This window comes from Phocoena phocoena, chromosome 14, assembly GCF_963924675.1.
Source record: "Phocoena phocoena chromosome 14, mPhoPho1.1, whole genome shotgun sequence".
Taxonomy (NCBI): domain Eukaryota; kingdom Metazoa; phylum Chordata; class Mammalia; order Artiodactyla; family Phocoenidae; genus Phocoena; species Phocoena phocoena.
Window position 1 is genome coordinate 71,998,490 of NC_089232.1, and position 25,861 is coordinate 72,024,350.

Genomic DNA, 25,861 nt, shown 5'->3' on the forward strand with positions numbered 1-25,861 from the left:
GGAAGCAGTTTATTGGTCTGAGCAATGACAGAGTGTGTGGGGTGTGTGTGTGTGTGTGTGGGGTGTGTGTGTGTGTGTGTGTGTGTGTGTGTGCATCTGGCCAGGCCCTCCTCATGCCTCAGTGGCCCAGGAGTCTGTGCTCATCCAATTGGCCTTTTGGCTTTTCATCTAAAACATGCAAGAAATCCTCAGGGCCCGGAAAAAGGAAGAAGCCAAAAGATCAACTCAGGCCTGAAGGCAGCAGTGACAGAAAGACTTGTCATCACTTGCGTAACTAGCTGCTGGGAGCATAGCCAGCCCCCCGCCCTGGAGACGCCCGCAGCCCCCAGAGCATGTGACACTCAGCGTGCTCCACGCCCAGCCCACTGGGGATGCTAAGGCCTGACAGTGTTGACACTTGTTACCTTGTTGCGGACCTTTCCCTGCGTCCTCAGGGGTGGCTCGGGCTCACATGGGGCACTAGACTCTTCAGTGAGGAAGCCAGGCCAGTACATTCAAGCAGCCTTTACTAGACGCGGGGCAGCAGGAACACACAAAAGGAAGAGGAACACACAGCCCTCTCCTGGCTTCCATGCAGCTCGCTGTCTCCCCCAGTCTTCCACCAGAGGGGGGCCTTGACCCTGTGTAGATACTGGGCTTTCTTGGAGGAAAGGGCCCAAGGCTGACAAAGGCTTTAACACACCTCCCCTCCGTCATCCATCACCAGGTGGTGCTGACTCAGTTTCAGTTTGAGGCCCGCTAGATGCCCTGTTCCCTCCAGCCCATCTTGCTGTCTTGTCACCTTGGTCATGTCACGAGGTCAGCTTGAGCCCTACCACTCACAAACCCAATTCCTCTCCCCGCCTGCTTGGGGCCTAGCTCCTGTTTCTTATCTGAAGACTTACCTTTCCCTCTTGGTGAGGCCAGCAATGATCACCTTTCCTTACAGGGGCATGGCCTTGTCCCATAGGCCTCCTCTGGGTGACTGTGACAATGGTGACGACGATAGCACCTCTATAGGACTGTTTGCCGGGCTTGGCTCTGTTCTGAGCACTTTACACGAGTTTTAACTCACACAATCCTCACAACAGCTCCGACAGCAGGTACTACCACCTACTCCCGTGTTACAGAAGTGAGGCCCAGAGAGGTTCGGTAAGTCATCCAGGGTCACTCAGCAAGCACGGGATAGAATAGAATTCAAATCTAGGCCGTCTGGCTCCAAAGTCTGTCTTTATCCACTCCATGAAGCTGCCTCTGTCCACAACCTCAATGGGAGAGACATTCTCAAGTCATTTGTCCAGGCCACAGATTCATTATATTCTGGGCCGTGAGCTCCCTGAGGGCAAGAGCCTGCCCTTGGCTGCTCAAAAGACGCAACTTGTTGACCAGGGAAACCGCAGATACCTCTGTTTGGCCTGCCTGTCGCTTGATGCGGTCCTCGTGTAGGGTTAGACAAATAGGCTGGGGACAGGCGTCTGAGGGGTCGGCAGCTAGGCCAGAAGGGAAGAAAGGCACCAGGGCCCAAGTTCAACCACAGCGCCCTGGATGGAAGACACTGCTGCCTGCTGTCCTCCCTGCCTCCACACACCCAACTCTCCTGAGCACCCCGAAGAATCCAAGGCGCAGTCAGGCACCTCTGCTTGACGGGACAAGCCCCTGCAGGTGTGAAACTGGGCTGGAGGTGGCTTTGGGGGCAGGTGTGCTGAGGAGCTGGCTGTCCTCACAGGCATGAACTTTCAGCCCCTGTCCCCTCCCAGCCGCTCAGCTCAGTCCTTGCCCAGCTGTTGTTTTCTGTCTGACGCTGGGTTCCTTTCCTCCCATGTGCTGTGGTTTGGAGCCCAGCCAGTTAGAGCTGCTTGGGAGCAAAGCAGGAGCTGCGCGGGCAGGGCGGGCCCTCGCCGAGAGGCCTCGCCACTTCCCTCGCCAAGAGGCCTCGCCACTTCCCTCGCCTGGTGGGGCCCAAAGCCCTGAGGCACAGCCTGACACCGTCCCTAAAAAGGCCTGCATCCTTGAGAGGGCAGAAACCATCAAGTGGGCTCCCAGGTCCATCTCCTCTCTCTCCACCTGGAGCCCCCAGCAGTCAGCTCCAGAGGCTGCCATCCTCCAGATGGCCAACAGCTGGCCTAGCTGAGCGGCTGCTGGATGTGGCCGGTGGAGCAGCCGGCTGGGTCCGCTGGGCAGAGGTCAACGCCTCAGAGAAGTGCTGGGGGCTGGCGCCTGGGAAGGAGCGTGTTTGGCTGGTCTTGGGGTATCATGCCCAAATCACCCTCCATCTCCTCTCCCCTTCCCTCCCCACCTCAGTGGGGCGGCGTATTCATAACAGGAAAATAAAATCAATAAGGCACTGCAGGAGATGTCAGTGCGCTCCGAGCTGGCCTCCAATAGCTCCATTGTCTCGGGCCTCCGCCAGCAGCACTCGCAGTTATTAATGGGGAGCGGGGCTGAAAGGGAGTTTTGAAAATCACCGAGACAAAGGCGCGGCACACCTGGAGCACGACTTTCCAATACCACGGCCGCCTCACAATGGCTGGGGCCGGGGCTCCCCGACCTTTAACTTCTCCCGCAACTTTTATGAAAGCAGAAAAGAAAAGACTAGACACACATACACACACACACACACACACGCGCGCGCGTGTGCACACTGGCCCTGAGATGCTGAGAACCCCCCTAGGAGGCGGCTCTGAATGGCTGGCAGAGGCAAAGTGGCCTGCAGAGCCCCTGCTGGCCCAGAAGACAGGACGGCGATGAAAGGGCTTCCTGCCACCGGCCTGGGTCCCCCTGTCCCTTCAGGGGCTCTGAGCGGTGCGAGGGGGCCCAGCTCGTCCGGAATCTAAGCAGGATCCTTGGTGACATTTTCATTTTGATATCGCGGTTGGTAAAACAAACTGCTTTCTGCTGTCGATCCCCGGGCTTAGCTGCCTCCAGAAGAGGGGGAATGACCTGGAACTAACACCCCTGAGGCCTGGGTCCCCGAGGAGGGCCCACCTCGGACCTGCTCCGGAGACTCGGTGTGCCTCCATATACTCAACTGCGAGGCGGGTGACAAAAGTACTGATGTCATGGGGCTGCCTGAGGCTTGGAGGAGACAGTGATGTGAGTGTTCTCAGTACTAATACTGGTTAATAAGTAGCAGATTTATAACCATTTAGGACTGACTGCTGCTCAGGATCTTCTTCCAAACCCAAGTAACCGGTGCCCCAGGGGCCTTGCCTGGTTTGCAGGCGCCTAGTTAGGAAACCCGTACTGCCAACCGGGAGTGTCATGGTCATTTCACTGGCTAAGTACCCTTCATCAACATGGCAGAGGACAACGCGGGGCCTCAGCCACCTGCTTGTCTTCCCATGTTAGTCACAGAGAGAGGCTTCATGGAAAATAAAACCACGCGCACGTTAACTTAAATAGGTGCCCGGCGCAGCTCCAGGGCTGCCCACGCTCTGGAGAAGGCGGCGTCTAGGGGACGGGCTGCGGGGGAAGCAGGCCCCTCTGCCCAGCTGCTGCTCACAGCGGTGCCAGGCAGGTCTTACCTTGGTGGTGACGGCAGAGGCAGAGCTGGCCACGAGGCTGGGGATGGCCTCGCTGCTGCCGGTGGTGCAGGGAGCGGGGGCCGTGGCGGGTGTGGGCAGCCGGGAGGGCACCCCGGGTAGCGGCAGGAGGCCGGGCCGGGCGCTGAGGCTGCTGGCTGTGCCGCCGCCTGCCCCGGTGGTGGCACTGCAGATGCTGGTGGTCCCATGCGTCCCGTTGGCACTCCACTCGCGGCGGTCCCAGCCCACCCGGTAATCTCTTTCGAAGCGGCTGTGGTGCCGGGACATCTCGGTGGGCCGTGGCTGCTCCTCACGTGGAAACAGAGGCCGGACCTGCTGGCACAGAGTGGAGAGGAGGGAGATTTAGACCAACGGCAGCCCTGCCAGGACCCGAGGAGGACAGCACTGGCTTTCAGCATCCATTAAGCGCCTTCTCTATGCTCAAAGAAAGGGCTCTCAAACGTTAGCTCATTTCATATTCACAGCAAGCCCACAAAGCATGGATCATTAGCCCCATCACAGACGAGGAATAAATGACTTGTCCGGGATCACGTGGCAAAAGTATAGTCAATGCGCTTTGAACCCAGTCACAGTTTAAAGTGATCCTTCCTGGTCGGGAGCACCACGTTGCCCTGCGTGATGCAGACGTGCGCCTTCTAATTATGACTCTGGATTTTATACCTCCATCCCCACTGTGAAAACAAGATCCCGGGGACCCCCCAGGCTGCGTTTTCCTCAACCCTGTGATGGGGTGAGAGCAGCCACGCCTGTAGACTCACTCTGTGGTGAACAAGGCCCTTGACATAGATCTCATTTGATCCTTGGAGTGGCCTGTGACGTGGCAGGGTCGTCCCCACTTTATGGACCAGGGAGTTCATTCAGAATAAGTGATTCCCTCGAGGTCAGAAAACTAGAAGGTGAGAAAGTGGCCGGGATCTCCAGCCTCCAGACCGCGGCTCAGTATACGACTCAAGTCTGAGAAGGTGTTAAGCCTCTGGGACTTGAGAGTTTTCTTTCATAACCTACAAATCCCTTGCTGGCACCAGAGCCCCCCGTGCTCCCTGGCCTCTGTCAACCAGACGATCTCCCACACAACTTTCCTGAACATCCGAACATAAGGCCCTCAGTGTTGTCATGGAGACCTAGACACACCAGATACTCCGAGGGCCTCCTGCATCGTCGGGGATCATATTTTGTTCAGCACGACAGTGACTTGCCTGGCTCCCTGCCAGCCACCCTCAGTCAGGAAGGATGTAAAGATACAGGACATGCTGTCTCAGTCAGAGAGGCCTCAGCAAGGCAGAAGCAGAGGCAGATGGGAGAACATAGGCAGTGCCGGGGCACCGATGAGGATGAGTGTGGAGCCTGCCTGCACATCACATCCCCAGCCCTGCCCCGGCTCAGGCACAAGGGATGTGGTCATCTGTGACTCTTTTCCATTCTCCACCCACTTCCTGTCTGGGGTGTGAGCTCCTGGAGGTCAGGGACAGCTCCTGGATCACTTTCCTATCGCACCAGTCCAGCTCAGCCTGGGGACTCCGGAATTGTTGGCTAGTAAACTGACCAGTTTATTTTTAAAACTTCTGTTAAGCCTGATCCTAGTCTGGTCTTGGCACAACCAGAACTAGTGGCCAACTTCTAGCGCCACAGAGCCAGAGCCAGGCTCAGCCCAACCTGGGTTGTGGCTGGCGGGGCCCTGGCAGCCACTGTCCCTTCCCTCGGCACTGTCCCCTCTTGCTGGGCACGTGACCCCGAGGCCTGGGCTCAGCCTGCAGGCCTACCTGACGCAGAGCTGACCGTAACCTCTTAAGTTGGATGGTGGGTTCACTGTTTATTTCATCACTATGCTTCACGGCTTACACAATGCCACAAAAATTGTTTTTTCATCTATTCAATATTAATATCATAAAAATAAAAATAAATATCCCTTTGATCACCCTCACAAACTTTTCCGAGCCAGGTTCTCGGGAGAGATGTCTACACTTGGCTCTGGTCACCTTCCCTCCTCCAGGTCACACTGCAACCTGCTCCCATGTGGCTCTCGCTCTGGCCACTCCTTGGGGGGTTGTTCTCATCGAGGTCAAGAAGGACCTGCTCGTTCGATTCAATGGGACATTGATGGCCGTGTCTTCCTTGAACCCCCCCCTCCACTTGGCGTGGTTGATGTCCTTCTGGAAAGCTCCTCTCTGTGGTTTCTGTGACGTCGTGCTCTGTCACTTTTTCTCCTTCCTCTGCTACTCCTTCTCCGTCTGCATTGCAGGCTCCTCTTTCTCAGCGCTTCCTGGAGGGCCCCTGCTTCCTCCCCTTTGCTCACCCTACACGCTCTCCCTGGATGACCTCATTCAGCTCTCACCTCTTTACTGACGACTCCCAAGGCCACGTTTCCAGCTCCCTCCCTTTCCTTGCACCATGCCCACTATCCTAGTCCCTGAAGGTACCTAAACCTTGTAGTCCCTAAATAAACTCATCGTTCTTTGCCCAAACACGCATTCTCAGGAATTCCCTCTCTCTGAGAAAGCCGCATGTCCCCATGTCCATCCCATATTTCACAGTGGGGTCTTTGCGTCTGTTGCTCTAGTTGTTTTTCAGATCTGCCCCCCTCCATCTGCACATCCATCCCAAATCGTGTCTCCCACATGGATTATCCCAATCGGTCCTCTGCCCCAAGCTTCACCCTTCTTGTCCATCCTCCACCAACTGCCCTTATGGCTTTTTTTTTTTTTAACATCTTTATTGGAGTATAATTGCTTTACAATGGTGTGTTAGTTTCTGCTTTATAACAAAGTGAATTAGTTATACATATACATATGTCCCCATATCTCTTGCGTCTCCCTCCCCATCCCACCCCTCTAGGTGGTCACAAAGCACCGAGCTGATCTCCCTGTGCTATGCGGCTGCTTCCCACTAGCTATCTATTTTACGTTTGGTAGTGTATATATGTCCATGCCACTCTCTCACTTTGTCCCAGCTTACCCTTGCCCTTATGGCTTTTTAAAGCACAGGTCTGGTCACCATCCTCTCCTCTCCTGCTTTAAACCCTATCCTTCAGAATACAATCCAGACTCCTCAGGGTGGCCCAGAGGACACTTGAGCATCTGGGATGGCTCAGTTTTCTAGCATCACTGTTCACTCTTCCCACCCCAGAGACGATGCCCGGCCATTCCAAAGGCTGTACAGTTTCTGAGGGCGTCGCACCCTGTCTCACCTCGGGGACAAGTCCCCCCGGCTCCTCTGCCAGAACTGGCTTCCCCCTCCCCCTGGCTAAGTTCTGTGTGTCAGTTATGACCCAACTCAGGCACTGACTCTCCTCAGAGGTTGCATTGACCTTCACCCCCACCCCAGGTCAGGTGAGAGGCGCTCCTCTGTCCCCCTGAATGTCTGTACCCACCATCATCCCAGCATCCATGGATGGCTGTTGTACGTTTACTACCTTGAGAGTAAACTCCAGGCTTATTGTCTCTGTAATCTTAGCACCTAGCAGACTCTGGCATAGAAGGGTGTTCACGTAATGTTTGCTGAATGAACAAACACATGTTTATTCCTTCTTAATTGCTCAATGTTTCAGGAAGGGAGAAATACATTTGTGTAAAGGGAGGACCTCAGACACAAACACCTTGAGTCTTCCAGCTGGAAATTCTGTGTGGGCACTGGAGTTAGCTAATGTCCTACCTTTCTAGGAAATCAGAACTGAAGTCTCTAAAGACAGCTCTGAAAGGAGAATCTACGTGTCCAGGGTCAGCTGGACCGCAGAGCTTAGACTCTGGTCTCCTGAGATTCAGCTGCCTAGGCAGGGCTCTGGTTAATTACCAGGCCCCCCAGGGGCGACTGCTTCCCTAGGTTGGATCCTAAGTGGGGCCGAGATGACGCTCAGAGTTCAAAGCACTGTGTCCTCTTTCTGCTCACCCAGAAGACCCGTCCAGCCTCCCTTGTAGTTAGGTTGGGATCATGCTTCTGAATTCAGGCAGACAGAATAAGTGGGGAGGGGCCCTTTATAAACATCCTGTGTGAGCCTGTGGTTCTCTCTGCTTGCTGTGGCGACCTCAGAGGCCACATCTCCCGGCTGGTGCAGCGATCTGACGGGAGAGGGTTGTTCCCTCAGCGCGGGACTTGGCATGATTGGGACATAAATCTTCATCGTGTTAAGGCACTGAGATTGGCAGTTTGTTACCTAAAAGCCTAGTGTAGCCTGGCTGATACACGAAATCAGCCCCTACATTCCTACAAAACAACACAGCCTCACATATTGTCAAGGAACCATCTGCTTCCAGCTGGTGGGGATGGAGATGAGGAGGGCTGGCATTCAGGTGGCCCCTGAGACGTGCCCAGAGGTGGCAGAGTGTGCTTGGCTCCAAGGACACCACTGATGGGCGGTCATACCTCGCAGCTCGCTGCCTTGGGCTGGGCCACCCGCTGGACCACGCTGTGGTTCCCTCTTCCTCACAGCCCCGGTGCGTGGCAGGAAAGCTGGCCCAGCAGCTGCACCTCCGGGGGTCCCCACCCCGCTGCTCATCCCTTCAAGTCTCCTGAAAACGCCCTAGAGGAGATGGAAACTCAGGCAGCTGGAGGCCACACAATCTGGTCTCAGCCTCACGAAGTGTATCCAAAAAAAGGGTCAACTATTTGCATGGCAGGTTTGGGTTCAACTTCATTCCTCAGTTTAACCCCCTTTTCAAACGGAACGAAGGAGAGTGCTGCCCGGTGTACCCTGGTGAGACGGCAGAGTGCCAGCACCAGAGGTGGCCATGTCGGTACTTCCTGCTGGGCTGTGGCCCCTGTGCCCACACGTGCATCCCGGGCGGTGGCGGGAGAGGCGTCACTGGGGCGGGAGGAGGCCCCCGGCGCACGAGGCATCTCAGACGAGACGGGTCAAGCAATTACAGACAGAACATGTAGAAATGCTTCCTTGTCACGGCGCGCACCTGGTAGGCCACCTATGAACTGGCCGAGCCTGGCTCGGGGGCCGGCACCAAGAGAGGAGGGAGTCTGGCCGCAGCCATTCCCGAGCGTGTGGGGCTGTTTACCAGGAACCAGGGCTCGCACCTGGGTGGGGTTAGTGTGTGGCCAGCACCTTTTCAATCCATGCACATGTGTGAAGAAAGAGCTCTAGGGTCTAGAAAATTCTATATTCGTGGGTGGAGGCAGGTCAGGCCGAGGTCCAGGGTACAGATGTTTCGGGGCAGGTCCGGGGTTAAATCTGAAAAGTCGCCCAGAGGTGGGAGTTTTGTGTGTGAGACTTGGCTCTCGCCTCTGGGATCCTGAGCAGCAAAACTGTTTCTCCACCACGAGACCTGTCCTCTGCACCGTCCCAGGGATGCTGGGCTGACAGAGAGGAGGGGACACCCCTGGGGCGGGGAGAGCCCCATTTTTCCGTGCCTGAAGCCACATGCCTCCCAGTTCCTAAAAGGCACGCACCTCCACCATCTTACTTGGTGGCCCCCTGTGCAGACACCTGGGTTTCCACTTTTCAGAGCCCGACCCAGATCCAGAGAGGCTGAGCCTGGGCCCAGTGCTCCACTCGGGAAGCCAGTCCCAGTCCCCGGTTCCCAGTCCCTTCCCTCTGTACACACCTCTCTTCCCCCCGGGGAGAGGGGAGGGAGCAGAGGCCCTGCCTACAGAATCACAGCAAATGTGAAGAATGGGGTGAACGTCACTCTGAGATGCTCCTGATGGGCCAAAGTGCTACTGTGAATGCACAACCAATGTTCCCGCACCACCCGTCCCCCACCCCCCGCCCTGCCCCCGTCTCCCTGTTCAAAGCCTCAACACACACGGGCACGCCCTGAGCCTAAGGACAGAGTCCCCCCAGCACCCCAGAAACGCAGCAGGGCCACACTGACCAGCTCCAGGGAGAATGGCGACCGTCAAGCCCAACTACCTCAAAGCCGAGATGATCCCTTGGAAGCGTTAACAGAGGCCACCCTGGTGTGCCCGGTAGCATCTCTGTGCCCCATGAGGAAGGCCTACTTTGTCCAGGGCTCCTCTCCAGGAGAGAGTGGAGGGTCTGTTCTTGCCACCTCCAACCCTGTAGGATGAGGTGCCAGCTCCCGTGATGGCTCACCTGCTCACCAGAAAGGGTGCGTGCTCTCCTGGGAGGGGCCTTGGCCTGGGACCTCCACACACAAGCTCCACCCTTGGGCTTCCCCTCCATCCGGAGTGAATGGAAGTTGGAAGTCGGCTTCCCTGCCTGCTGGGCACTGGGGACAATTCCTCAATGTGGCAAGTACCACTAGAGCACCAGGTGTGTAGGGACACAGGAGGGACCACCCGGTCCCCAGGCTCTTTCGATTCCCTTGGAGGAGTCGGCCGGGTTGCTAACTGGGAGGAAAACCAAATGACAAAACTGCCCCAGCCCCTGACTTCCAGCTCTTATCCCGAACCTCCGCCCACTGCCTGTCCCTGGAACCCTTATCTCCCTGCCTCTCTCCTTCTCCGTGCTCCTGATGCCCAGATAGAAAGCATGTCTGGGGCCTCCACTCTGCACCCATCCTCCCTTGTCTTAGTTTCGCTGCAGCTGCTTGAAAAGGAGTAATTCCACCTGTCTGGAATTTGATCCAAAGTTTTAGGTGTTGTTCATTTTATTTTTACATTTTCTATGCTGTGGTTAGGTTACCTCTATAATGATAGAAAAGTTAATGTCTCCACTTTGGAGTTGTATAAGAAATAGTCTGGAACTATGGAGCCTACCCTGTGTGTCCTTCCCCGCGGGGAAATATGGGCTCCACCCCAGTCGGTGCCTAGTTTAAGGTCCAGTTCAGACTTTGGAAAACATGTATAGAGTTGAACCCTTCCATGCTCAATGCTCCTGTCCGACCCCGAGAGCTGGGCAGGCCCCTGGTGTTCGGCACCTCTCTGGCCCTGTGCACAGGCTGGCCATCGAGCTGTTGCATTCCGAGGCCTCTCTGCAAAGGGGCCCACACTCCTTGCTCTGTTCGGGGAAGCCATACCTAACTATCTGCCTGAGTCCAAGTGCTGGGCCTGGCCCCTCTGCTCTGCCAGCTCAGCCCTCAGTGACCACTCCAGGACTCAACCTGGGGCCCCTGGGCAGTGGAAAGAGAGCCGGGTAGAGAGTCAAGAGGGTTAAGTTTGACCCCCAGCACCACCCCTTACTAGCCCCAGGAACTCGGGGGCTGCAGGTTATTCATCTGGAAAGCAGGGATGGACAGCTCTACCCGCCCCCAGGGCCTCTGTGAGGACCAAACTGTAAATCCTGTGAGCCCTCTGCACACGGGGAAAAGCCCTAGCACTGGGTAACGAGCAGATCTGAGTTACAGGGCAGAAAAGGATAGGCCTGCGACTCCAAGGCCAAAGCAACCTGGCAAGTTTCTGGGATGAGGACAAAGGAGGCTGTGAACTACGAAGCTGTGTGAGTCTGTGTCTCACAGACTCCCTGAGACCCCCTGTGCTGGGGGAACAGCCAGGACCTTGCAGGGTGCTCTGTCACCCGGGGCCACTGGGAGACAACACACTGGGCGGGAAGGAAGGTCATCCTCAGCTGAACATCTGTGACCTAGGGGCTCTCCTACTGCAAACCCTACAGCCTGCCTTGATGGATGGGCTTCTGCCTGAGGCTCAGGGGTGCCATGATGGATGCCAAGTCCAGGGCCTGAGGATGGCCTGAAGGAGGGCAACTAGCAGACACCAGGCTCAGCCCTGCTGCCGGGGCTGTATCTCTGTAATTCAGTCTCATGTACACTTGCTGGATACCAGGTCAGCATCCTGCCCCACAGACTTGCCTCAACATGAATAATGCATGAATAAATAATTAAGTACTGTGACTGTCACAGTCCTTTCCTTTGTATTGTCCATGTGGGGCTGGGGCCCAGGGGCCACTGTCCAGGAGCCCACGACACTCCTGAGGCCCCGTGCTCGAGGACCGGCATGCTGTGCAGCCTTGGACTCGCTGCAGGACGCACTCCGCGCCCCCCACTATTGACATGCCCCGTGTGCACACGCTGTACCGGGGACCACAGGTGACCAATGACCCTTCCCTCCTTCCTATCGGTAAGGCACGCGGAGGAGTGGGCGCTGGCTGTAAGGACCTGAAGGCGTGATTAATCCACAGGCCAGTGGGGAGCCCGCACTGCCTCCGGAAAGGAGGCTGAGGGATGAGCCATGGCCCGTCCGGCCCCGTAGGAAAACGTGTGATTGCCTCATCTGGGGGAGACACACTGCCCAGTTGGCTGGAACAGTCGGTGCCCAGCTCTCTTATTTTCGTTTCCCTCTCTGCATCTTTTAGCCTTTCTTCTGGAGCAAAATAAGCAACAGCAGCCGGAACACCGTCTTGGCAAATGCAATACAAAGGAATTCTACAGGTGCTTCTGGAGAAGCCGGCTTGGCCCTGACTTGGCACAGATGTCAGCAGGAGCTGGGGGCACCCCTCGGAAATGCCTCCTGGCTTCCTGGGGCTGCCTCAGCTCCCACCGACCCCCGTCCCCACCGAGACCCCAGGCCCTCCTGTAGAAGGCATCCTCTGACCAGCCCTTTCTTCTCTGAGCTCCAGAGGCAGGCCAACGACCCAGCGATGGGCTGGCACGTTCCACCGCCCCAGTGAGTGCCACTCCTCAAGGGTGTGCTCCCTAAAGGCAGGACCCCCCTCTGTTTTCTCCATGGAGCTGATCCGGCACAGGCTGGGCACCCGGGCACGGGACACAGGAAATGCTCCCAGATCAAAGTGGCAAGCCCTTTCCAGCTCGGAACACACTCTGAGGCAAGAGAGGCGCCCAGGGTGAAAAAAGCAAGGAGGCCACCCTCTCAGGTCTGGCCCTGAAAGCGCGGGCTCCTTACAGATTTCCTCATCCGTCTCATCCAGTCCACTTCCCGCTCCTGGGGGGAGGTATTCCTCAGTGGGGAGCAGGTGTTCAGCACCTCCAAGTGGATATAAAATGTTTGGGTAGTGGGGGCCACGTGTAGGTGCCAGACTGGACCCAGGGCCCTGTTCCAAATCCTTTGGACCAGCTCAGAAGCCAAGGAAGCTCTGGAACAGTCACAGGCTGACACCAGCCTCTTCCTGTTCTCAGCCAGAAGAGTGACCTAGGTGTGGTTTTATTGTTAGCTCCTTTCCTTAAATACCGAGGCCCCAGTGAACTGAACACAGCCACTGCTGTCATATTTCACCCCTGCTCTGAAAGGGCCTTTCCCTTCCACCTGTTTTGGGCATCCAGGAGGGACTACCGTCCTCCTGTGAATACCACCCGCCCCCGCCCCCCGCCCAGCCATCACTGGTCACTCACTCAGCAGGGTAAGTGTGAAGCCTTCCCAGTCCAGGTGTCAGGCTGCGGTGGCTCATCCCAGCCCCGCTGCTTAGCTGCCGGCAGGTTCCAACAAGACCTGCTGCAGCTCCAAGATCTGGACCCAACCAAGCAGCTTCTACCAGGCCCTCCAGGCTGGGGGGAGAAGGGAGTCAGGGATGCGATAGCTCAGATTAGAAACCAGGGCAGTGACACCTGACCTCCACTTCCCTTCCCCAGGTGGCATCAATCTCTGTTACAGAGGGCTTGAGGGTGTCATCTTTACCTTTAAAGGAAGACAGGGAACCTGCTTTCTCCACCTCCAGCTAAACCTGCGTGTATTTCCTAGGTCTGGGCTCATCCAAAGTTTTGGGGGAGACACAGCCCAGCAGACCCCAGACCAGTGAATGGACTGGCTCAGGGGAGGGCAGGGAGGGAGCCCCTCCATTAAAGGTCCAGTGGTGGTCATGGCGACAACAGCGTGACCTTGTAGGGCCACAGTGCTTAACCTTCGCAAGCGTCTTCAAAAGCACCACATCATTTCCTTCTCACAACATCCCAATGGTGTAGGCAGGGAGGTGTTGACACTGGCTTTTGTAAGTGGGGGAGATGAAGAGGAGAGGATGAAGACCAGGGCCTGGATAGTGGCCTCAGCATCCCCTGACCCAGTGCAGTCTGTGGATCTGCAGCATTGGCACCACCTGGGGGCTTGTTAGACTGCAGAATCCCAGGCCCAGCCTCAGCACTGCTGAGCTGAAATCTGCGGTTTTCACAAGATCCTCTGGGAGGCCCTGAATGCAGGTAGAGCCTGAGACACACCCGCCTAAGATCCGCCCATTAGCAGGACCAGAGTCGGCCCTAGGACCCCGGCACTCTGATTCTCCTACAGTGCTCGCCACTGCACTGTGGTCCTTGGAAGGCCCCGGGGGGCAGAGGTATTTTGGAGAAAATCCACATTCCATAATTACAGGGCTTAATACATGACCTAAAAAGACAAATGTCTCAAAATGCTTTTCTGATGATAGGTTTCCAGAAAAACGCCACCAATTCCTTTTCTGGGCCCAATTTCTAACGCAGAAAGCAATCTCCCTGCCTCGGAAAGGTGGTATCCAGTGCCCGTGTTAGAGGAACAATATTAAAAGAGCAAGCCTCCCACTTCTGTCCCTTCCCGTGTGCACCTTTACTTTGAGACATTCTGGCTGTGGGTTTTGATGCAGTTAATTTTTTTTTTTCAGAAAGGCACACATGATTCAGAGCCTTTTCTCATGGGACAGATTGACTAGGCATTTGTGCTATCGCTACTGGTGTAAATCATTATAATGGTGATAATGAAAAATAAAAAAGATATTGGAAATGACAGTTGGCCGCATAATACCAGCATAAACTGAGGGAAGAAGGGAGATGTGTATAAATTAGGGGCTCGTAAACACCGGGATCGATGAGGCAGCTATGGCGGGCGGGTATGGTTTGACGGCACAGAGGACAACTACTCAGAGTTATCATGACGAGGAACCATCTTTGCTCCTTCTGACTCCCTGTTCTTGGTGGCTTCACAGAGTATGGAAACACTAGAGTCTGGAGCCTGCTTTCCCCCGGTCCTGCAAACACGCGATTGCAGAATTGGGAGCTAGACTTTGCAGTTACTTCCCTTCTCTAAGCAGGCCTCCCGCTCTCTCGCAGGCTGCCTCTGGCACGCCTGATTATTCTGAATCTTGCAGAATTGACTAATTCAACAAGATGTCTCTTCACAGCAAATGGTGTTCATCAGTGACCCAAGCTGATGGATGAATCCTACTCGGTGCCTGGAGCCAGACCTAGTAGCAAGAGTTGCGAAGAAGAAAGACTAATACTCGCTCTCTATTTGGCTGCCAAAAATGCTCTTGCAATTTGCTCTCTTCTAGACAAGGGTCTATTCAAAAGTCTATTTGGAAACATTAGGGAACGGCCGTCACATGGCTGGCAGATCATACTGCCTGTGACAGGATATTATCATCCTTGGGAGAGACTTGGCTGCTTTTTTATTTCACTGAGTAAGTAGTGTCTGGGCTGATGGCGGCAGAATTGCCCCAAGGGCTGGGGACATTAAAATCCCTGTCCAGAGCGAATGCAGAACCGACAGCCACTTCAGCAGCAAGATTTGTGGCACCTTCACTGGCGCTGGCGTGAGCACGCTGCCCTCTCTTCTCCATCTCTGGGGGCTCCTGCTTACCCAGAACTCCTTCCTGGGAAATTAAGAGGTAGCCTGCTTCCTCTTCCGGGGCTCCACTTGCACGAGTCAGGACTCTGCCCCCTTTTCCCTCCCAAGCAGCCTCTTAGGCATGCTCTTGATTAATACACGTTCTGCCCTTTCCTTGTCAAGTCGTATCAAATTTACTGACCACCTCTTGCCTTCATTATGCCTGGCTCTGTGCAAGATCCTGAAAGCAGGCAGGGATGGGGCAAGGTTCTGGCTTCCGTGGAAAGTGGCACTGTCAAGAGGAAAGCACACAGTAAGGATACAGAAAAGCCTGAGCACCCGTGGGCTCAGGGGAGGGAGTGGTTGGTCTGGGCTGGAGCCCAGGGAAGCTCAGCTTCCTGGGGCTTCATTCATTTCAGAGAACAGACTGTATTTGAGCTAGGACAGTGTGAGGGTGAGCATGTGGGAGAGGAAATAAATGCCAAGGATGGAAGTCTCAGCTTTGCCCGCCATGCATCCGGCCCACTGAGCTCATCCCAGACGTGGGCTATAACACCCTCTCCCCAAGAGAGAGAGGTCCCTAAAAAGCCTTTGCTTCGGCTTTGGGAGCTGAGGGCCCACACAGCTCACTGGGGCTTCCTCCATGATCAACAGGGGAGGGGAGGAGTGTTTTGGGCCACTTCGGAGAGAATTTTGTCCCCTGCTTCGGCCACTCTCCGCTCACCTCTCTCTCAAGGGCCTGGCTTATCTCAGACCTCAGGGCCTCCTCTACCTTCGTTTTGGGAGCTGCTGCCCTATCTCGTTGTACTTACTTCAGCTTTTCACTGTCTTTATTCTATGTCTGTATTTTTAATTAAATTAAATTAAAAACAAACAAACAAAAAACCCCAAACAGCTACCCAGACCAGAGGGCAGCCTGTTTCGAGGTCGTGTGTTTTATCACCACCCAAGCATGCAAACGAGGCAGCCTCTGTTGACAAGTTCACATCTCCAGTGCAGAGCTGGCTGTTTGAACAGCTTGTGTGCAGTAATTGAGACATAGATTTTTGTTGCTTTTCTGTTTATTTTTAGATTAACCAAGCAGGGACATTTGGCTTCTAGGCTGCCACTTCCACCCTGTCGGTCACCCTGGGACTGCTGGCCCCATGCCCACCAGCAGCAAGGACCACCATGTTCCCTCTGCGTTCCCCCTGCCCTGGGTTTGTTCTGCTTCTGACTCTGTGTTTGACCTTCACCGTGACCCTCAGGGCTCAAGGCGGGGAAGCTGATGAATGCAGGCTGACCGCTGGCTGTTCCCTAACCCCCAAGTCCCCGAAGACCGTATGCCCACAGTGCTGGACTCTCACAGCCTCTCTGTGGTCAGAAACCCCCTTGGACAACAGTATTACCCGAGGCACAGAGCGTTAGGGCAGAGATGGAACTGGGATCCAGACCTGCCATTCCCAGGGCAAGGGGGCTCCAACGAAGGAAAGGCCACAGGGCTCAGAGAAGATTCTCCCAGGGTTAGTTTTCTATTTGGGCCACTTAAAAATTTTATGTTTGCATTCACCTGGATAAGTGAGTTAGGCTACGATGTTAAACAGCCAATCTCAGTGGCTTAACTGCAACTGTGTGCTTTTCACTTATGCTACCCGTTCACCACTGGTCGCCTGGGGTCATCCTTCTTCAGGACCCAGGCTGAGAGAGCGCCCCTCACCTGGGCTCTGCTGGCCACGGTGGCAGCGGAAAAGAGGGTTTGGGGAATCACACACACTGGCTCTTAAAGCTGTCCCTTGAAAGGGACATGCGTCCTTCCTGCTCTCATGTCATTGGCCAAAGCAAGCCACGTGGCCATGTCTAACTTCAAGCAGGTGGAGGAGTGCAACCCTACCATCTGCCCAGAAGAAGAAACAGTTATGGGGAAAAGACAGAGGTGAAAGGGTGTGTGTGTGTGTGTGTGTATGTATAGAGTGCCCATCCTGGGCTAAGTTCTCCTCCTCTGAACCCTACAGCATCCCTGAATCCCTCTATCTCACCAGGAGCCACATTCGCTTGACATGCTATGATTTTCTTTTCTTTTTTTTGTGGTACGCGGGCCTCTCACTGCTGTGGCCTCTCCCGCTGCGGAGCACAGGCTCCGAACGCGCAGGCTCACAGCCATGGCTCACGGGCACAGCCGCTCTGCGGCATGTGGGATCCTCCCGGACCGGGGCACGAACCCGTGTCCCCTGCATCGGCAGGCAGACTCTCAACCCCTGCGCCACCAGGGAAGCCCGACACGCTACAATTTTTGTCTTCTCATCCCACAAGGCTGGCAGCTCCCTGAGCGCAGAGCCTGTGTCCTCCTCTCACTGTCCCGGTGCCCCCCACCCCAGGCTGGGCATAACGGAGGGGCTCACTGATGTTTACTGGGCTGAACTGTCCCCAGGGCTGCAGCATGAGCAAAAAGGACAAGACATGTACAAGGGTCCTGAGACTACTTTCTTCTCCCAGTGGTGTATCTCCACCTCTGCATGGCTTGAGGCCTTATTCTGTGCCACCTCTTCCCAGAAGCCTTCCTGGACCATTCAGGCAGCAGGGATAGCTGCTCCAGGTCTCCCCCCCGCCCACCCCTGCACTCAGCACTGCTCTTTTTATTACAGATCCTGTGAAATGATAATCGTGTAACGGGCTTATTAAACAGGTTGAACTCAGTGGGATATCAATCAGTAGCAAACAGATTTCTTTTTCTCCTACTACTTCCCTTCAAGTCTACCCTGTTGGACCCAAACTGCTTTTTTTTTTGGTCACTTTTGGGTGCTACTTCTATTGTTATTACTGTTGCTGCTGCTACTTCTACTACTGAGAGCTGCTGCTTCCTGAGCATTTACTGTGTGCCTGGCATTGTACTGAGGGCTGTCCACGCATCAGCCTTTTTAGTCCTCAGAACAAACCGATGAGGGGGGTGCTTAGAATGTTTAACTGAAGCACGGAGGGGTTCAAGTAGCCTATGTGGTCACACACCTACTCATTGGCAAGTTCAACTCTAAAAACAATCTCGCTTCTCCTTAGCTAAGTCCAATCTTTTATCAGAACTTTGATCTCATAGCCAGTTCAAAGTTTTTCCCCTCGGACCAGCTCCCGATGACCCAGGCTCAGCATCCTGTAATGGCGGTGGGGTGGGTGGGATGTGACACTCTCCGGGTGCTGCCTCTTTGTCACTCACTAACAGCTGCTTCTGGCTTCCCCAGAGTGCCCAGGAGGGAGGCTGAGAGGACAGAGGCAACGTGTGACCAGAGCACCGCAAGCCTGCAGAGATGGCCTCTGGGTGGCGGAGACCCAGTGGGCACTGCTGTGAGTTCTTTCGCTGGAGCTGTCCGGATGGGCTGGCTGTGTTCAGTGTGCTCCCTGAAGGGCTCCGACAGCTCACCCCCTGCTGGGTGGGCTCTCCCAAGACAGCTCAAATCTGACTCCCTTGTGCATTGTCTACTCTGGAAACATGACCGGGACGTTACCTTGACTGGCCACCTCTGGTCTTGCAGAGTCAGGCACAGTGCTGGTGTCTGGTTACATCCTCCCAAATGCTCCAGTCTCAGGGCAGCACCAGGTCCCGCGGAGGAAAGGCTTGGGTTGATGGCTGGTGGGGGTGGGGGGTACGTCCCCAGGAGGGGAGGGAAAAGCCTCAGCACCCTTCCCTAGGATAACGCTCTTCTCAGGAAGTGTATTTCCTGTAGTCATCACAAGCTTTTTTTAAATTTTGGGACTGGGGGAGGTTGGGGGTGTCCTGGGGCTACCTAGCTCCCCTTTTAACGTGGGGTTCCTGAGCACATTTCACGCTCAACCTTGTACCTCATGTGAGACTCCAGGACAACAGGAATGGTCACATCAAACATCCTGCAGTAGCTGATTCAGTCCTCCTCCAGCTCAGTTCTGGTCTCCACAAGGAAGCCTTCCTGACGACGCCAGGTTACTCTGCTGCTCTACCCTTTGGTCCCGCTCTCTGCCAGCCCTTGTTCTGCAGGGGCCCATGTGCCTGGTCACATACTAAGCTCTGAAAACACTCAGCATCGGGCACTCCCCATCGGCTGCCCGGGTGGAAACCCTACTTACACCCATCCTACTTTACCCCCAGTCACATTTGTGTAGACCCCAGCTCTACGGGGGCTCAGTCCCAGGGTCTACTGAGGGCAAAGGAGTGGGCATCCCGAGGACAAATGGGGATGACGGGGTCTGGGCCACTGAACGGGTGCTGCAGAGCTCAGCTGTCTGAGGGCCAGATCTCAGCTGCAGAGGCCCCTGGAGAGGGAGTGAGATGACCATCTGTTCCTGGCTCTGCCCAGCCCAGTCTGCAGGCACAAGCGGTCCATTAACAGAGGGCTGGCCTGTAGCGGCACCAGAGCAGGGCTGATACCCCACTGTCTGGGGTTCAACAAAGAATGCTGCAGAGGTCTGGGCTTGGATGGGGAGGAAGTTGAGGGGGGTCCCTGCCTGAGGCTGGGGGGACTCTGGTGTCAGATACCAGCCTGGCACCACCAGGATGGACTTCTGCGGCCAGAATAAAAGGAGCTCAGTATAGCTCAAGCCAGAGAAAAGGCCTGACCTGGCACGCACTCCCTGGCTGCCCAGAAAATGACCTGTCCCCAGGAGCAGCGCACTCACCCCACAGCCTTCAGGGCTGCCCACCCACGGGAAGTACCTGGTGACTCTCACCGTGAAGCAGAGACACAGGTGCCAACACCCCCTGTGCCTGCATGGGCATCACTTTCTACACCCCTGAGCCTTTGCTGGCCTCAGCCTCCTGATCAGGGGACCCCCCTGTTGTGCTGACCCTTCCTCACCCAGCTGCAAGGAGACACCGGGGAGGAGAGGCAAGGAGCATTTATCGAACACCTGCAGCATGCCTTCACTCTTCAAGCCACGTAAGTGAGTCCTAGCCCTGCGTCTGTTTTACAGAGGGGGAACCAACTCCGAGATTAGGTGGCTTGTTCGGGGCCACAAACGGAGGAAGTGGTGGTGCCACGAGGAGATCTCTTGTATTTGTGCTCTTTCCACATCCCCTCTGGGCCTCACTTCTGGACTCAAGCTCCCTGCCAGCCTGGCCCTGCAGATCCTTTGCCTCCAACTCACAATGCTTCTTATATGTCCAACCGCCTTGATTGATGGCTTTGAGTTACCTCCTGACCCCATCACTTCTCCCCATCTCCATCCTGGCCACCCTGGTCTGAGCCGCCGTCGTCTCTCACCTGGGTTTCTGCCAGAGCCTCTCAGCTCAGCTGCCTCCTTCATCTCCTACCCTCACTCAGTGTATTCTCCACACAGCAGCTTGAGTGATCCTGATGAAACCTGAGTCAGACCATCTTTCTCTTCTGCTCAAGTCCCTGCAACGGCCTGCATCTCACCCTGAGAAAAAGCCAAACCCTTACAAGGTCTGTGAAGCCTGCGGCCCACTTCCCTCTCTTACTTTATCTCCCCCACCCCAACTACCGACAGCTCTGCTCTAGCACACTGGCCTCCTTGCTGCTCTTCCAGCACCTTAGGCCCCTCCTACCCCAGGATCTTTGCACATGCTACTCCTCCTCCACCTGCCCCACTCTTCCCCAGTTAGCCCCAGGGCTAGGACTCTGCTTTCCTTTAGGTCTCTTCTTAAATGTTACCTTCTCAGTGAGACTTTCTCTAACCAGCTTATTTTAAAATGCCAAGTTCTTTTCCTGTTTCATTTTTCGGTAGCTCTTATTGCCTTCTTTTAGACTACATAATTTACTTAGATTTCTCTGTCTCCTTCACACTGGAATGTAAGTTCTATAAAGGCAGTGCTTACAGATATTGATTCATTTAATCCACATAACAATCAGCTATTACGTTGGCCATCTCCCTTTTCCAGATGAGGAAGCAGGGGCACAGACAGGCCAAGCACCTTGCCCAAGGTCACCCAGCTAGGAAGTGGCAGAGCCAGGATTCAAACCCAGGCAGTGTGGCTCTCAGCCACCATGCCCTCCGACCACCAGTTCTATTCACTGCTGGATCATGGCTCAGACTGCCTGGCCCCTTGCAGGCACTCAGTAAAGAATGAATGAATGAGTGAATAAATGAGTGAATGCTGCAATTCCATGTCAGCGTGGCTCCCATAGGCAGAGAAATCCCGGATGGGGGACTTCCATTGTCCCCTCCCGGCCGCCCACACCTGTTGGTGGGCTATGTCAGTCAAGGTCAGTGAAGAAATGAATCTGCCCTGATCTTAAAGTGGGAACCACTTCTGCCCGTGGCCGCCGGGAAGTGACAGATCAGGCTGGTTGGACAAATCCTCTTCCTTGGAACTGTGGTCAAGACCCATATATCCCACTCCTCTCCCCTGTCCAGTGCCCTCCACAGGGTTCTGGAGAGCTCGCTGGGGTCACATCATGAGTGTGGGGTAGGTAGACTGGATGGGCTCCTGGCCCCAAGCATCTTCTCATAACGCACCGGCTCCAGGAGCACTGAGAGGGAACAGCCAGTGCGCCCTCGGGGGCGGCACATCCAAGAAGCAATTCCTTCGAGGAAAATTAGGCGGCCATTTATTAAAACACATCTGCTCCTTTAGGCAGTGGAAATGCCAAATAGCTTTGAAGCTCCAGCCGTCCCCGAAACCCATGAAGCAGGCTTCTACACTATCCGACTTCTAATCTGCCTGCTCTTCCCTATCTGGAAGGTCTAATGAAATGCTACACTGCGAGGAAACAAGGAAATAAGTAGCTTCAGAGGTGAGGGACATGCACTTAATTCCTTGCCTTGGGCTGCCATTTGCATAAACCTCAAGGGAATAACTGGTAGGGGAAAGAGAAGAAAAATAACAGTATCTCCACGTCTCCGGGGCCAGGCCCTGTGCTGGGAGAGCCACAGCATCTTACATTTAACCCTCACGGGCAGCCCGGGGAGGAACGTCTTATTGTTGTCTCTCTGGCAGAGGCCACTGGTACTCCCCATGTCTGTGTCCCCCTCTTTCTTGGGTTCCACAGTGGGACAACACACCCCAGTCCCGCATGATTCTAGCTGGGGCCGTGGGAGTGATTCGGGTCCCCCACAGCCCTACGTGGTTGTGAGCAGGGCTGCCTTCTTCTCCCTCTCGTCCCCTGTCCTTGGCACGGCAGGACGAGGACCATGTGTCAGAGACACACCGTGGAAGGAGCCTTGGTTCCTGTCGGGGTCACGGAGCAGAGCTCCTTCCTGGAGGCCCACTCCCACGGTGGCCAAGAGAGAGAAAGAAGCTTCTGGATTACGGCACTACGATTTTGGGGTTGTTTGTTTCGGCAATCAGCCTGCCCCAGTGCAATCTTAACTTTACAGGTGAGGAAACAGAGGCTCAGAGAGTTGAAAGTGACTTTCCCGAGGTCCCTAAGAGCCTGGACCCAGCCAAGCAGGAGCTGTAAACTAGGAGTGTTAAATAGACCTGGTTCCTCCCCCAGGTGTGAGAGGCCCAGGCAGCTACTCTGAGCCCATCTTCCAAGTTCAACTCCCAGTTTCGACGCTGAATCCCTGAGGATCCAGGCAGGAGACTGTCCCTGTGGGATGGTCCCTACCCTGCCTCATCCTGGGGAGAGAAGGCAGGAAGGAAAGAGGCTGTACCCTGGCTTCCTGAGGACTCTCTTCTTCCAAATGCCTGGGCAGCCCTGTGCACGGCACATGCTTTGTAGGAAAGGTCAACTCCAGAAAGCAAGACTCAGCAAATCTTGCAATAGCCAAACCCTGAGAGCGGGCCGCCCCATCAGAGCACAAGTGCCTCATGGAAACAGAAGGAGATCAGGTTGGCAGAGGCGGCGGTGTGTGTCGGGGGGCACCTCCCCTGCAGACCTGGGCCCTGTCGTCTGCAGGAGCGTCTCTGGGTGTGCACGCCTCCAGGCGGGTGACTCTATTGAGGCTGAAATACGTCCTCTAGAAGCCTAGCGAATTTTTGTTCCTTAATGAACACGTGCACAGAAAAAGATGCGATTGAAGGATGGAAAAAGAACGAACAAACCAGGGAAGAAATATGACTGTTGACTTCAGAGAGGCTATTTTAAACCAGAGGTTAAAGGGATGGAAATTAAAACAGAGCAAAACAAAACACTGCTCGGCCCTGGTTGCCTGACTGAGCCGTTTAGACTTCTTAGTGCTGCTGCCCAAGGCCACCAGCATGGCGACGTTGTTGACAACACACGGCCCACACCCCAGCCACTCCCAGCAGTGCTAATTACTTCCCAGGATTAATTCTTCAGTTTACTAGACAGTGCCTGCAGCCGTGCCAGAAACAAGAGCTTCTGGATGGAAGACACACCTACTGTTTCCCGGGAGCTGGACTTTGGGCCAAAACCCACACATCCTTTTGCACAAGAAGGAGGCACCCGCTCTGCTGCTGTCTGCTGGGAGCATCAATTATGTGGATTTTTTTGGCTTGGACTTTCTTAAAAAAACATGTATAGGAAAAACTCTTTTTCCCAGGTAGGGGAAAACTCAGTTCTTCTCTACTGTGGGTCTTTATCCTGTGGGTCTCCTGTTCTTTTACATAGAACACTTATTTCTGACACTTCCGGTCACCAAATGTGTGGGGATTTTCCCCCCACCTAACAAGCAAGTCTCCAACAGCAGCCAGGTGTCTTACAATTCAACTCACTTCTGACACTATCTACCTGGAGACAGCCTCAGTTCCCACAGGTCAAGGGCTCCATCCTACAAGACTGACCTCCCAACCCCAGTTCGGATGCCAGTTGCAAGTCCAGGTTGTCACCTGTGCTTCTGACTGACCAACAGTGGATGGAGTTTCCCATGACTTCCTCCCCGGGTTTGATTAATTTTTTAGAGCAGCCCACAGAACTCAGGGAAACACTCACTTATACTTACCACTTTATTAAAGGATATGATAAAGGCTATAGATGAACAGCCAGATGAAGAGACACACAGGATGAGGTCTGCGAGGGTCTGGAGGGCAGGAGCTTCTATCCCCATGGAGATGGGGTGCATCCTCCTCCCGGTGTGGGTGTGTTCGCCCACCTGGAAGCTCCCCAAACCCTGTATTATTGGGATTTTATGGAAGCTTCATCATGTAAGCATGGCCAATTATTAAGTCCATCTTCAGCTTCTCTCCCTTCTCAAGAGAATGAAGGGTGGGGCTAAAATTTCCAAGCTTCTAATCATGGCTCGGTCTTTCCAGTGACCAGCCTTCATCCAGGGGCCATCTGGGAGCCCACCCAGACTTGCCCCTCTAGAACAAAAGACACTCCTATCACCCAGGAAATTACACGGGTTTCAGGAGCCCTGTGTCAGGAACAGAGGCCAACGACCAGTATTAGAACAAGAGATGCTCCAAGTGTTCTTATCTCTTGGGAAATTACAAGGGTTTCAGGAGCCCTGTGTCAGAAATTGGGGACAGAGACCAATATATATTTTATATTATCTCACACATGTTTTCAATTGTGAAGGGCTTGCATAAGGATGGTGAATGCATAGTGTCTTCGACCAGAAATCCTGGGAGAGTTGCTGCCTCAGACACCGGAATAATACTGCATGACTGGCCAGCTCCTGTCTTACTGTCCCTCTAAAACAAAAGATGCACAGAGCCGCTGCCAGGCATGTAGCCCACTAGCCAGCCCTGGTCGGTACTCAGTACTCTGCCAGGGGCTGTGAGGGGTGCAGAGATACTCTCAAGAAGCCCCCGTCTGGCAGGGCTGGACCAATCCTCAAGGGGATCCTAGACCAGCAGCCAGGAAGTGGTGCTTCCGCTGGGCATGAGTGTGAGCCCCTTGAGCTCTGGGACCTGGTTCTCTCCTCTTGCCTTCTCCACAGTGTTAGCTAAGCATGTGTGTATCCATCCTTCCATCCATTCATTCATCCCTGCACTCACCCACCCATCCACCCCTTGATTTATTTATCTATCCATTAATGTATCAACTCTTTGTTGAGCATCTGTTTAGATGCTTCTCCAGGCATCAGGAAGATGACTTAAACGGAGACCGTGAGAAAGGTTCTGAGCAGAATTGAGTAGTGAAATCTGTTGTTGTCTGATATCCAGTCCTTGTCTTCATGTGGTAATAGAAGATTTTCCATGTGGAGTCCATTAAATATGGCTTGGGTGTTCTGACCCACCACTGGGGTCAGTGCGTGACCAGGCCAGGCAAATCAGTGTATTCTCTCCTCCTGGCCATAATTGCTAATTCAGGGTCCATGGCCCATACAGACCCAGATATTTTAGATCTGTTATGTGAACTCAGAAATCAAGGGTCTCTCTTCTCTTGGGATCATGAACAGTGTGGACATTGTGAGCTGGAACAGCTCCTGGCCATCTTCCCTGGGCGTGGGGAGGAAGAAATGCGCACAGAAGAGAATGAAGCCAGCCACACAGAGAAGCAGAGATTAGAGCCTGAAAAGAGTTCTGAGATTACATGAACTCCTGGGTGTAGCTGTGACGGGAGCTGTTGCTGAAATTTTCAGTTACAAGAGCTGACACATTCCCTTTTTCGTTTAAATTAGTTGGAGTTGTGTGCCTGTCTGCTGCGGTCAAAGGAGTTCTAATGTGTTCTTATACATTCTCAGAAGGACTAGGCACTGTGCTGCTTAAGACGAGGTTTGGGCTGTAAGGAAACTTCTTTGTGACTCTTTGGGAGGATTCAGAGAGAAGGAGAGGGAAAGAAAGATGCTAAAAATGAAAGAACAGTGTGGACCGGCACTGTCCAACAGAATTTTCTGCAACGATGGAAATATTCTACAATCTGTGTTATCCAATATGGTAGCCACTAGCCACATGTGGCTACTGAGTACTCAAAAAGTGGCTAATATGATTGAGGAGCTGAGTTTTAAATTTTATTTAACTTTTATTTAAATAGTGCATCTGGCTAGTGGCTACTGTATTGAATAGTGCGGGTGTGGACAGAGGCCTCTGAGGAGAAAGCGTGAGGAAGAGGAAGCACCTCCGAAGGACTGGGGGCAGATACGAGGGGGACAGATTGGAGGTGGAAAACTGGAAACAGGGATACACATGGCCCAGGGCGGGGATA

At 54.4% G+C, this 25,861-nt stretch overlaps 1 protein-coding gene across 1 annotated transcript in view; it reads right to left on the reverse strand.

Annotated features, from left to right (window-relative positions):
• The window catches only part of KLHL29 (kelch like family member 29), a 312,454-nt gene that overhangs the window by 139,944 nt on the left and 146,649 nt on the right, over positions 1-25,861 (reverse strand). Inside the window, exon 3 of the mRNA XM_065891320.1 lies at positions 3,504-3,833. Within this exon, the coding sequence (XP_065747392.1) occupies positions 3,504-3,788 (285 nt within the window). The 5' untranslated portion in view covers positions 3,789-3,833. The remainder of the gene's footprint in view (positions 1-3,503; positions 3,834-25,861) is intronic.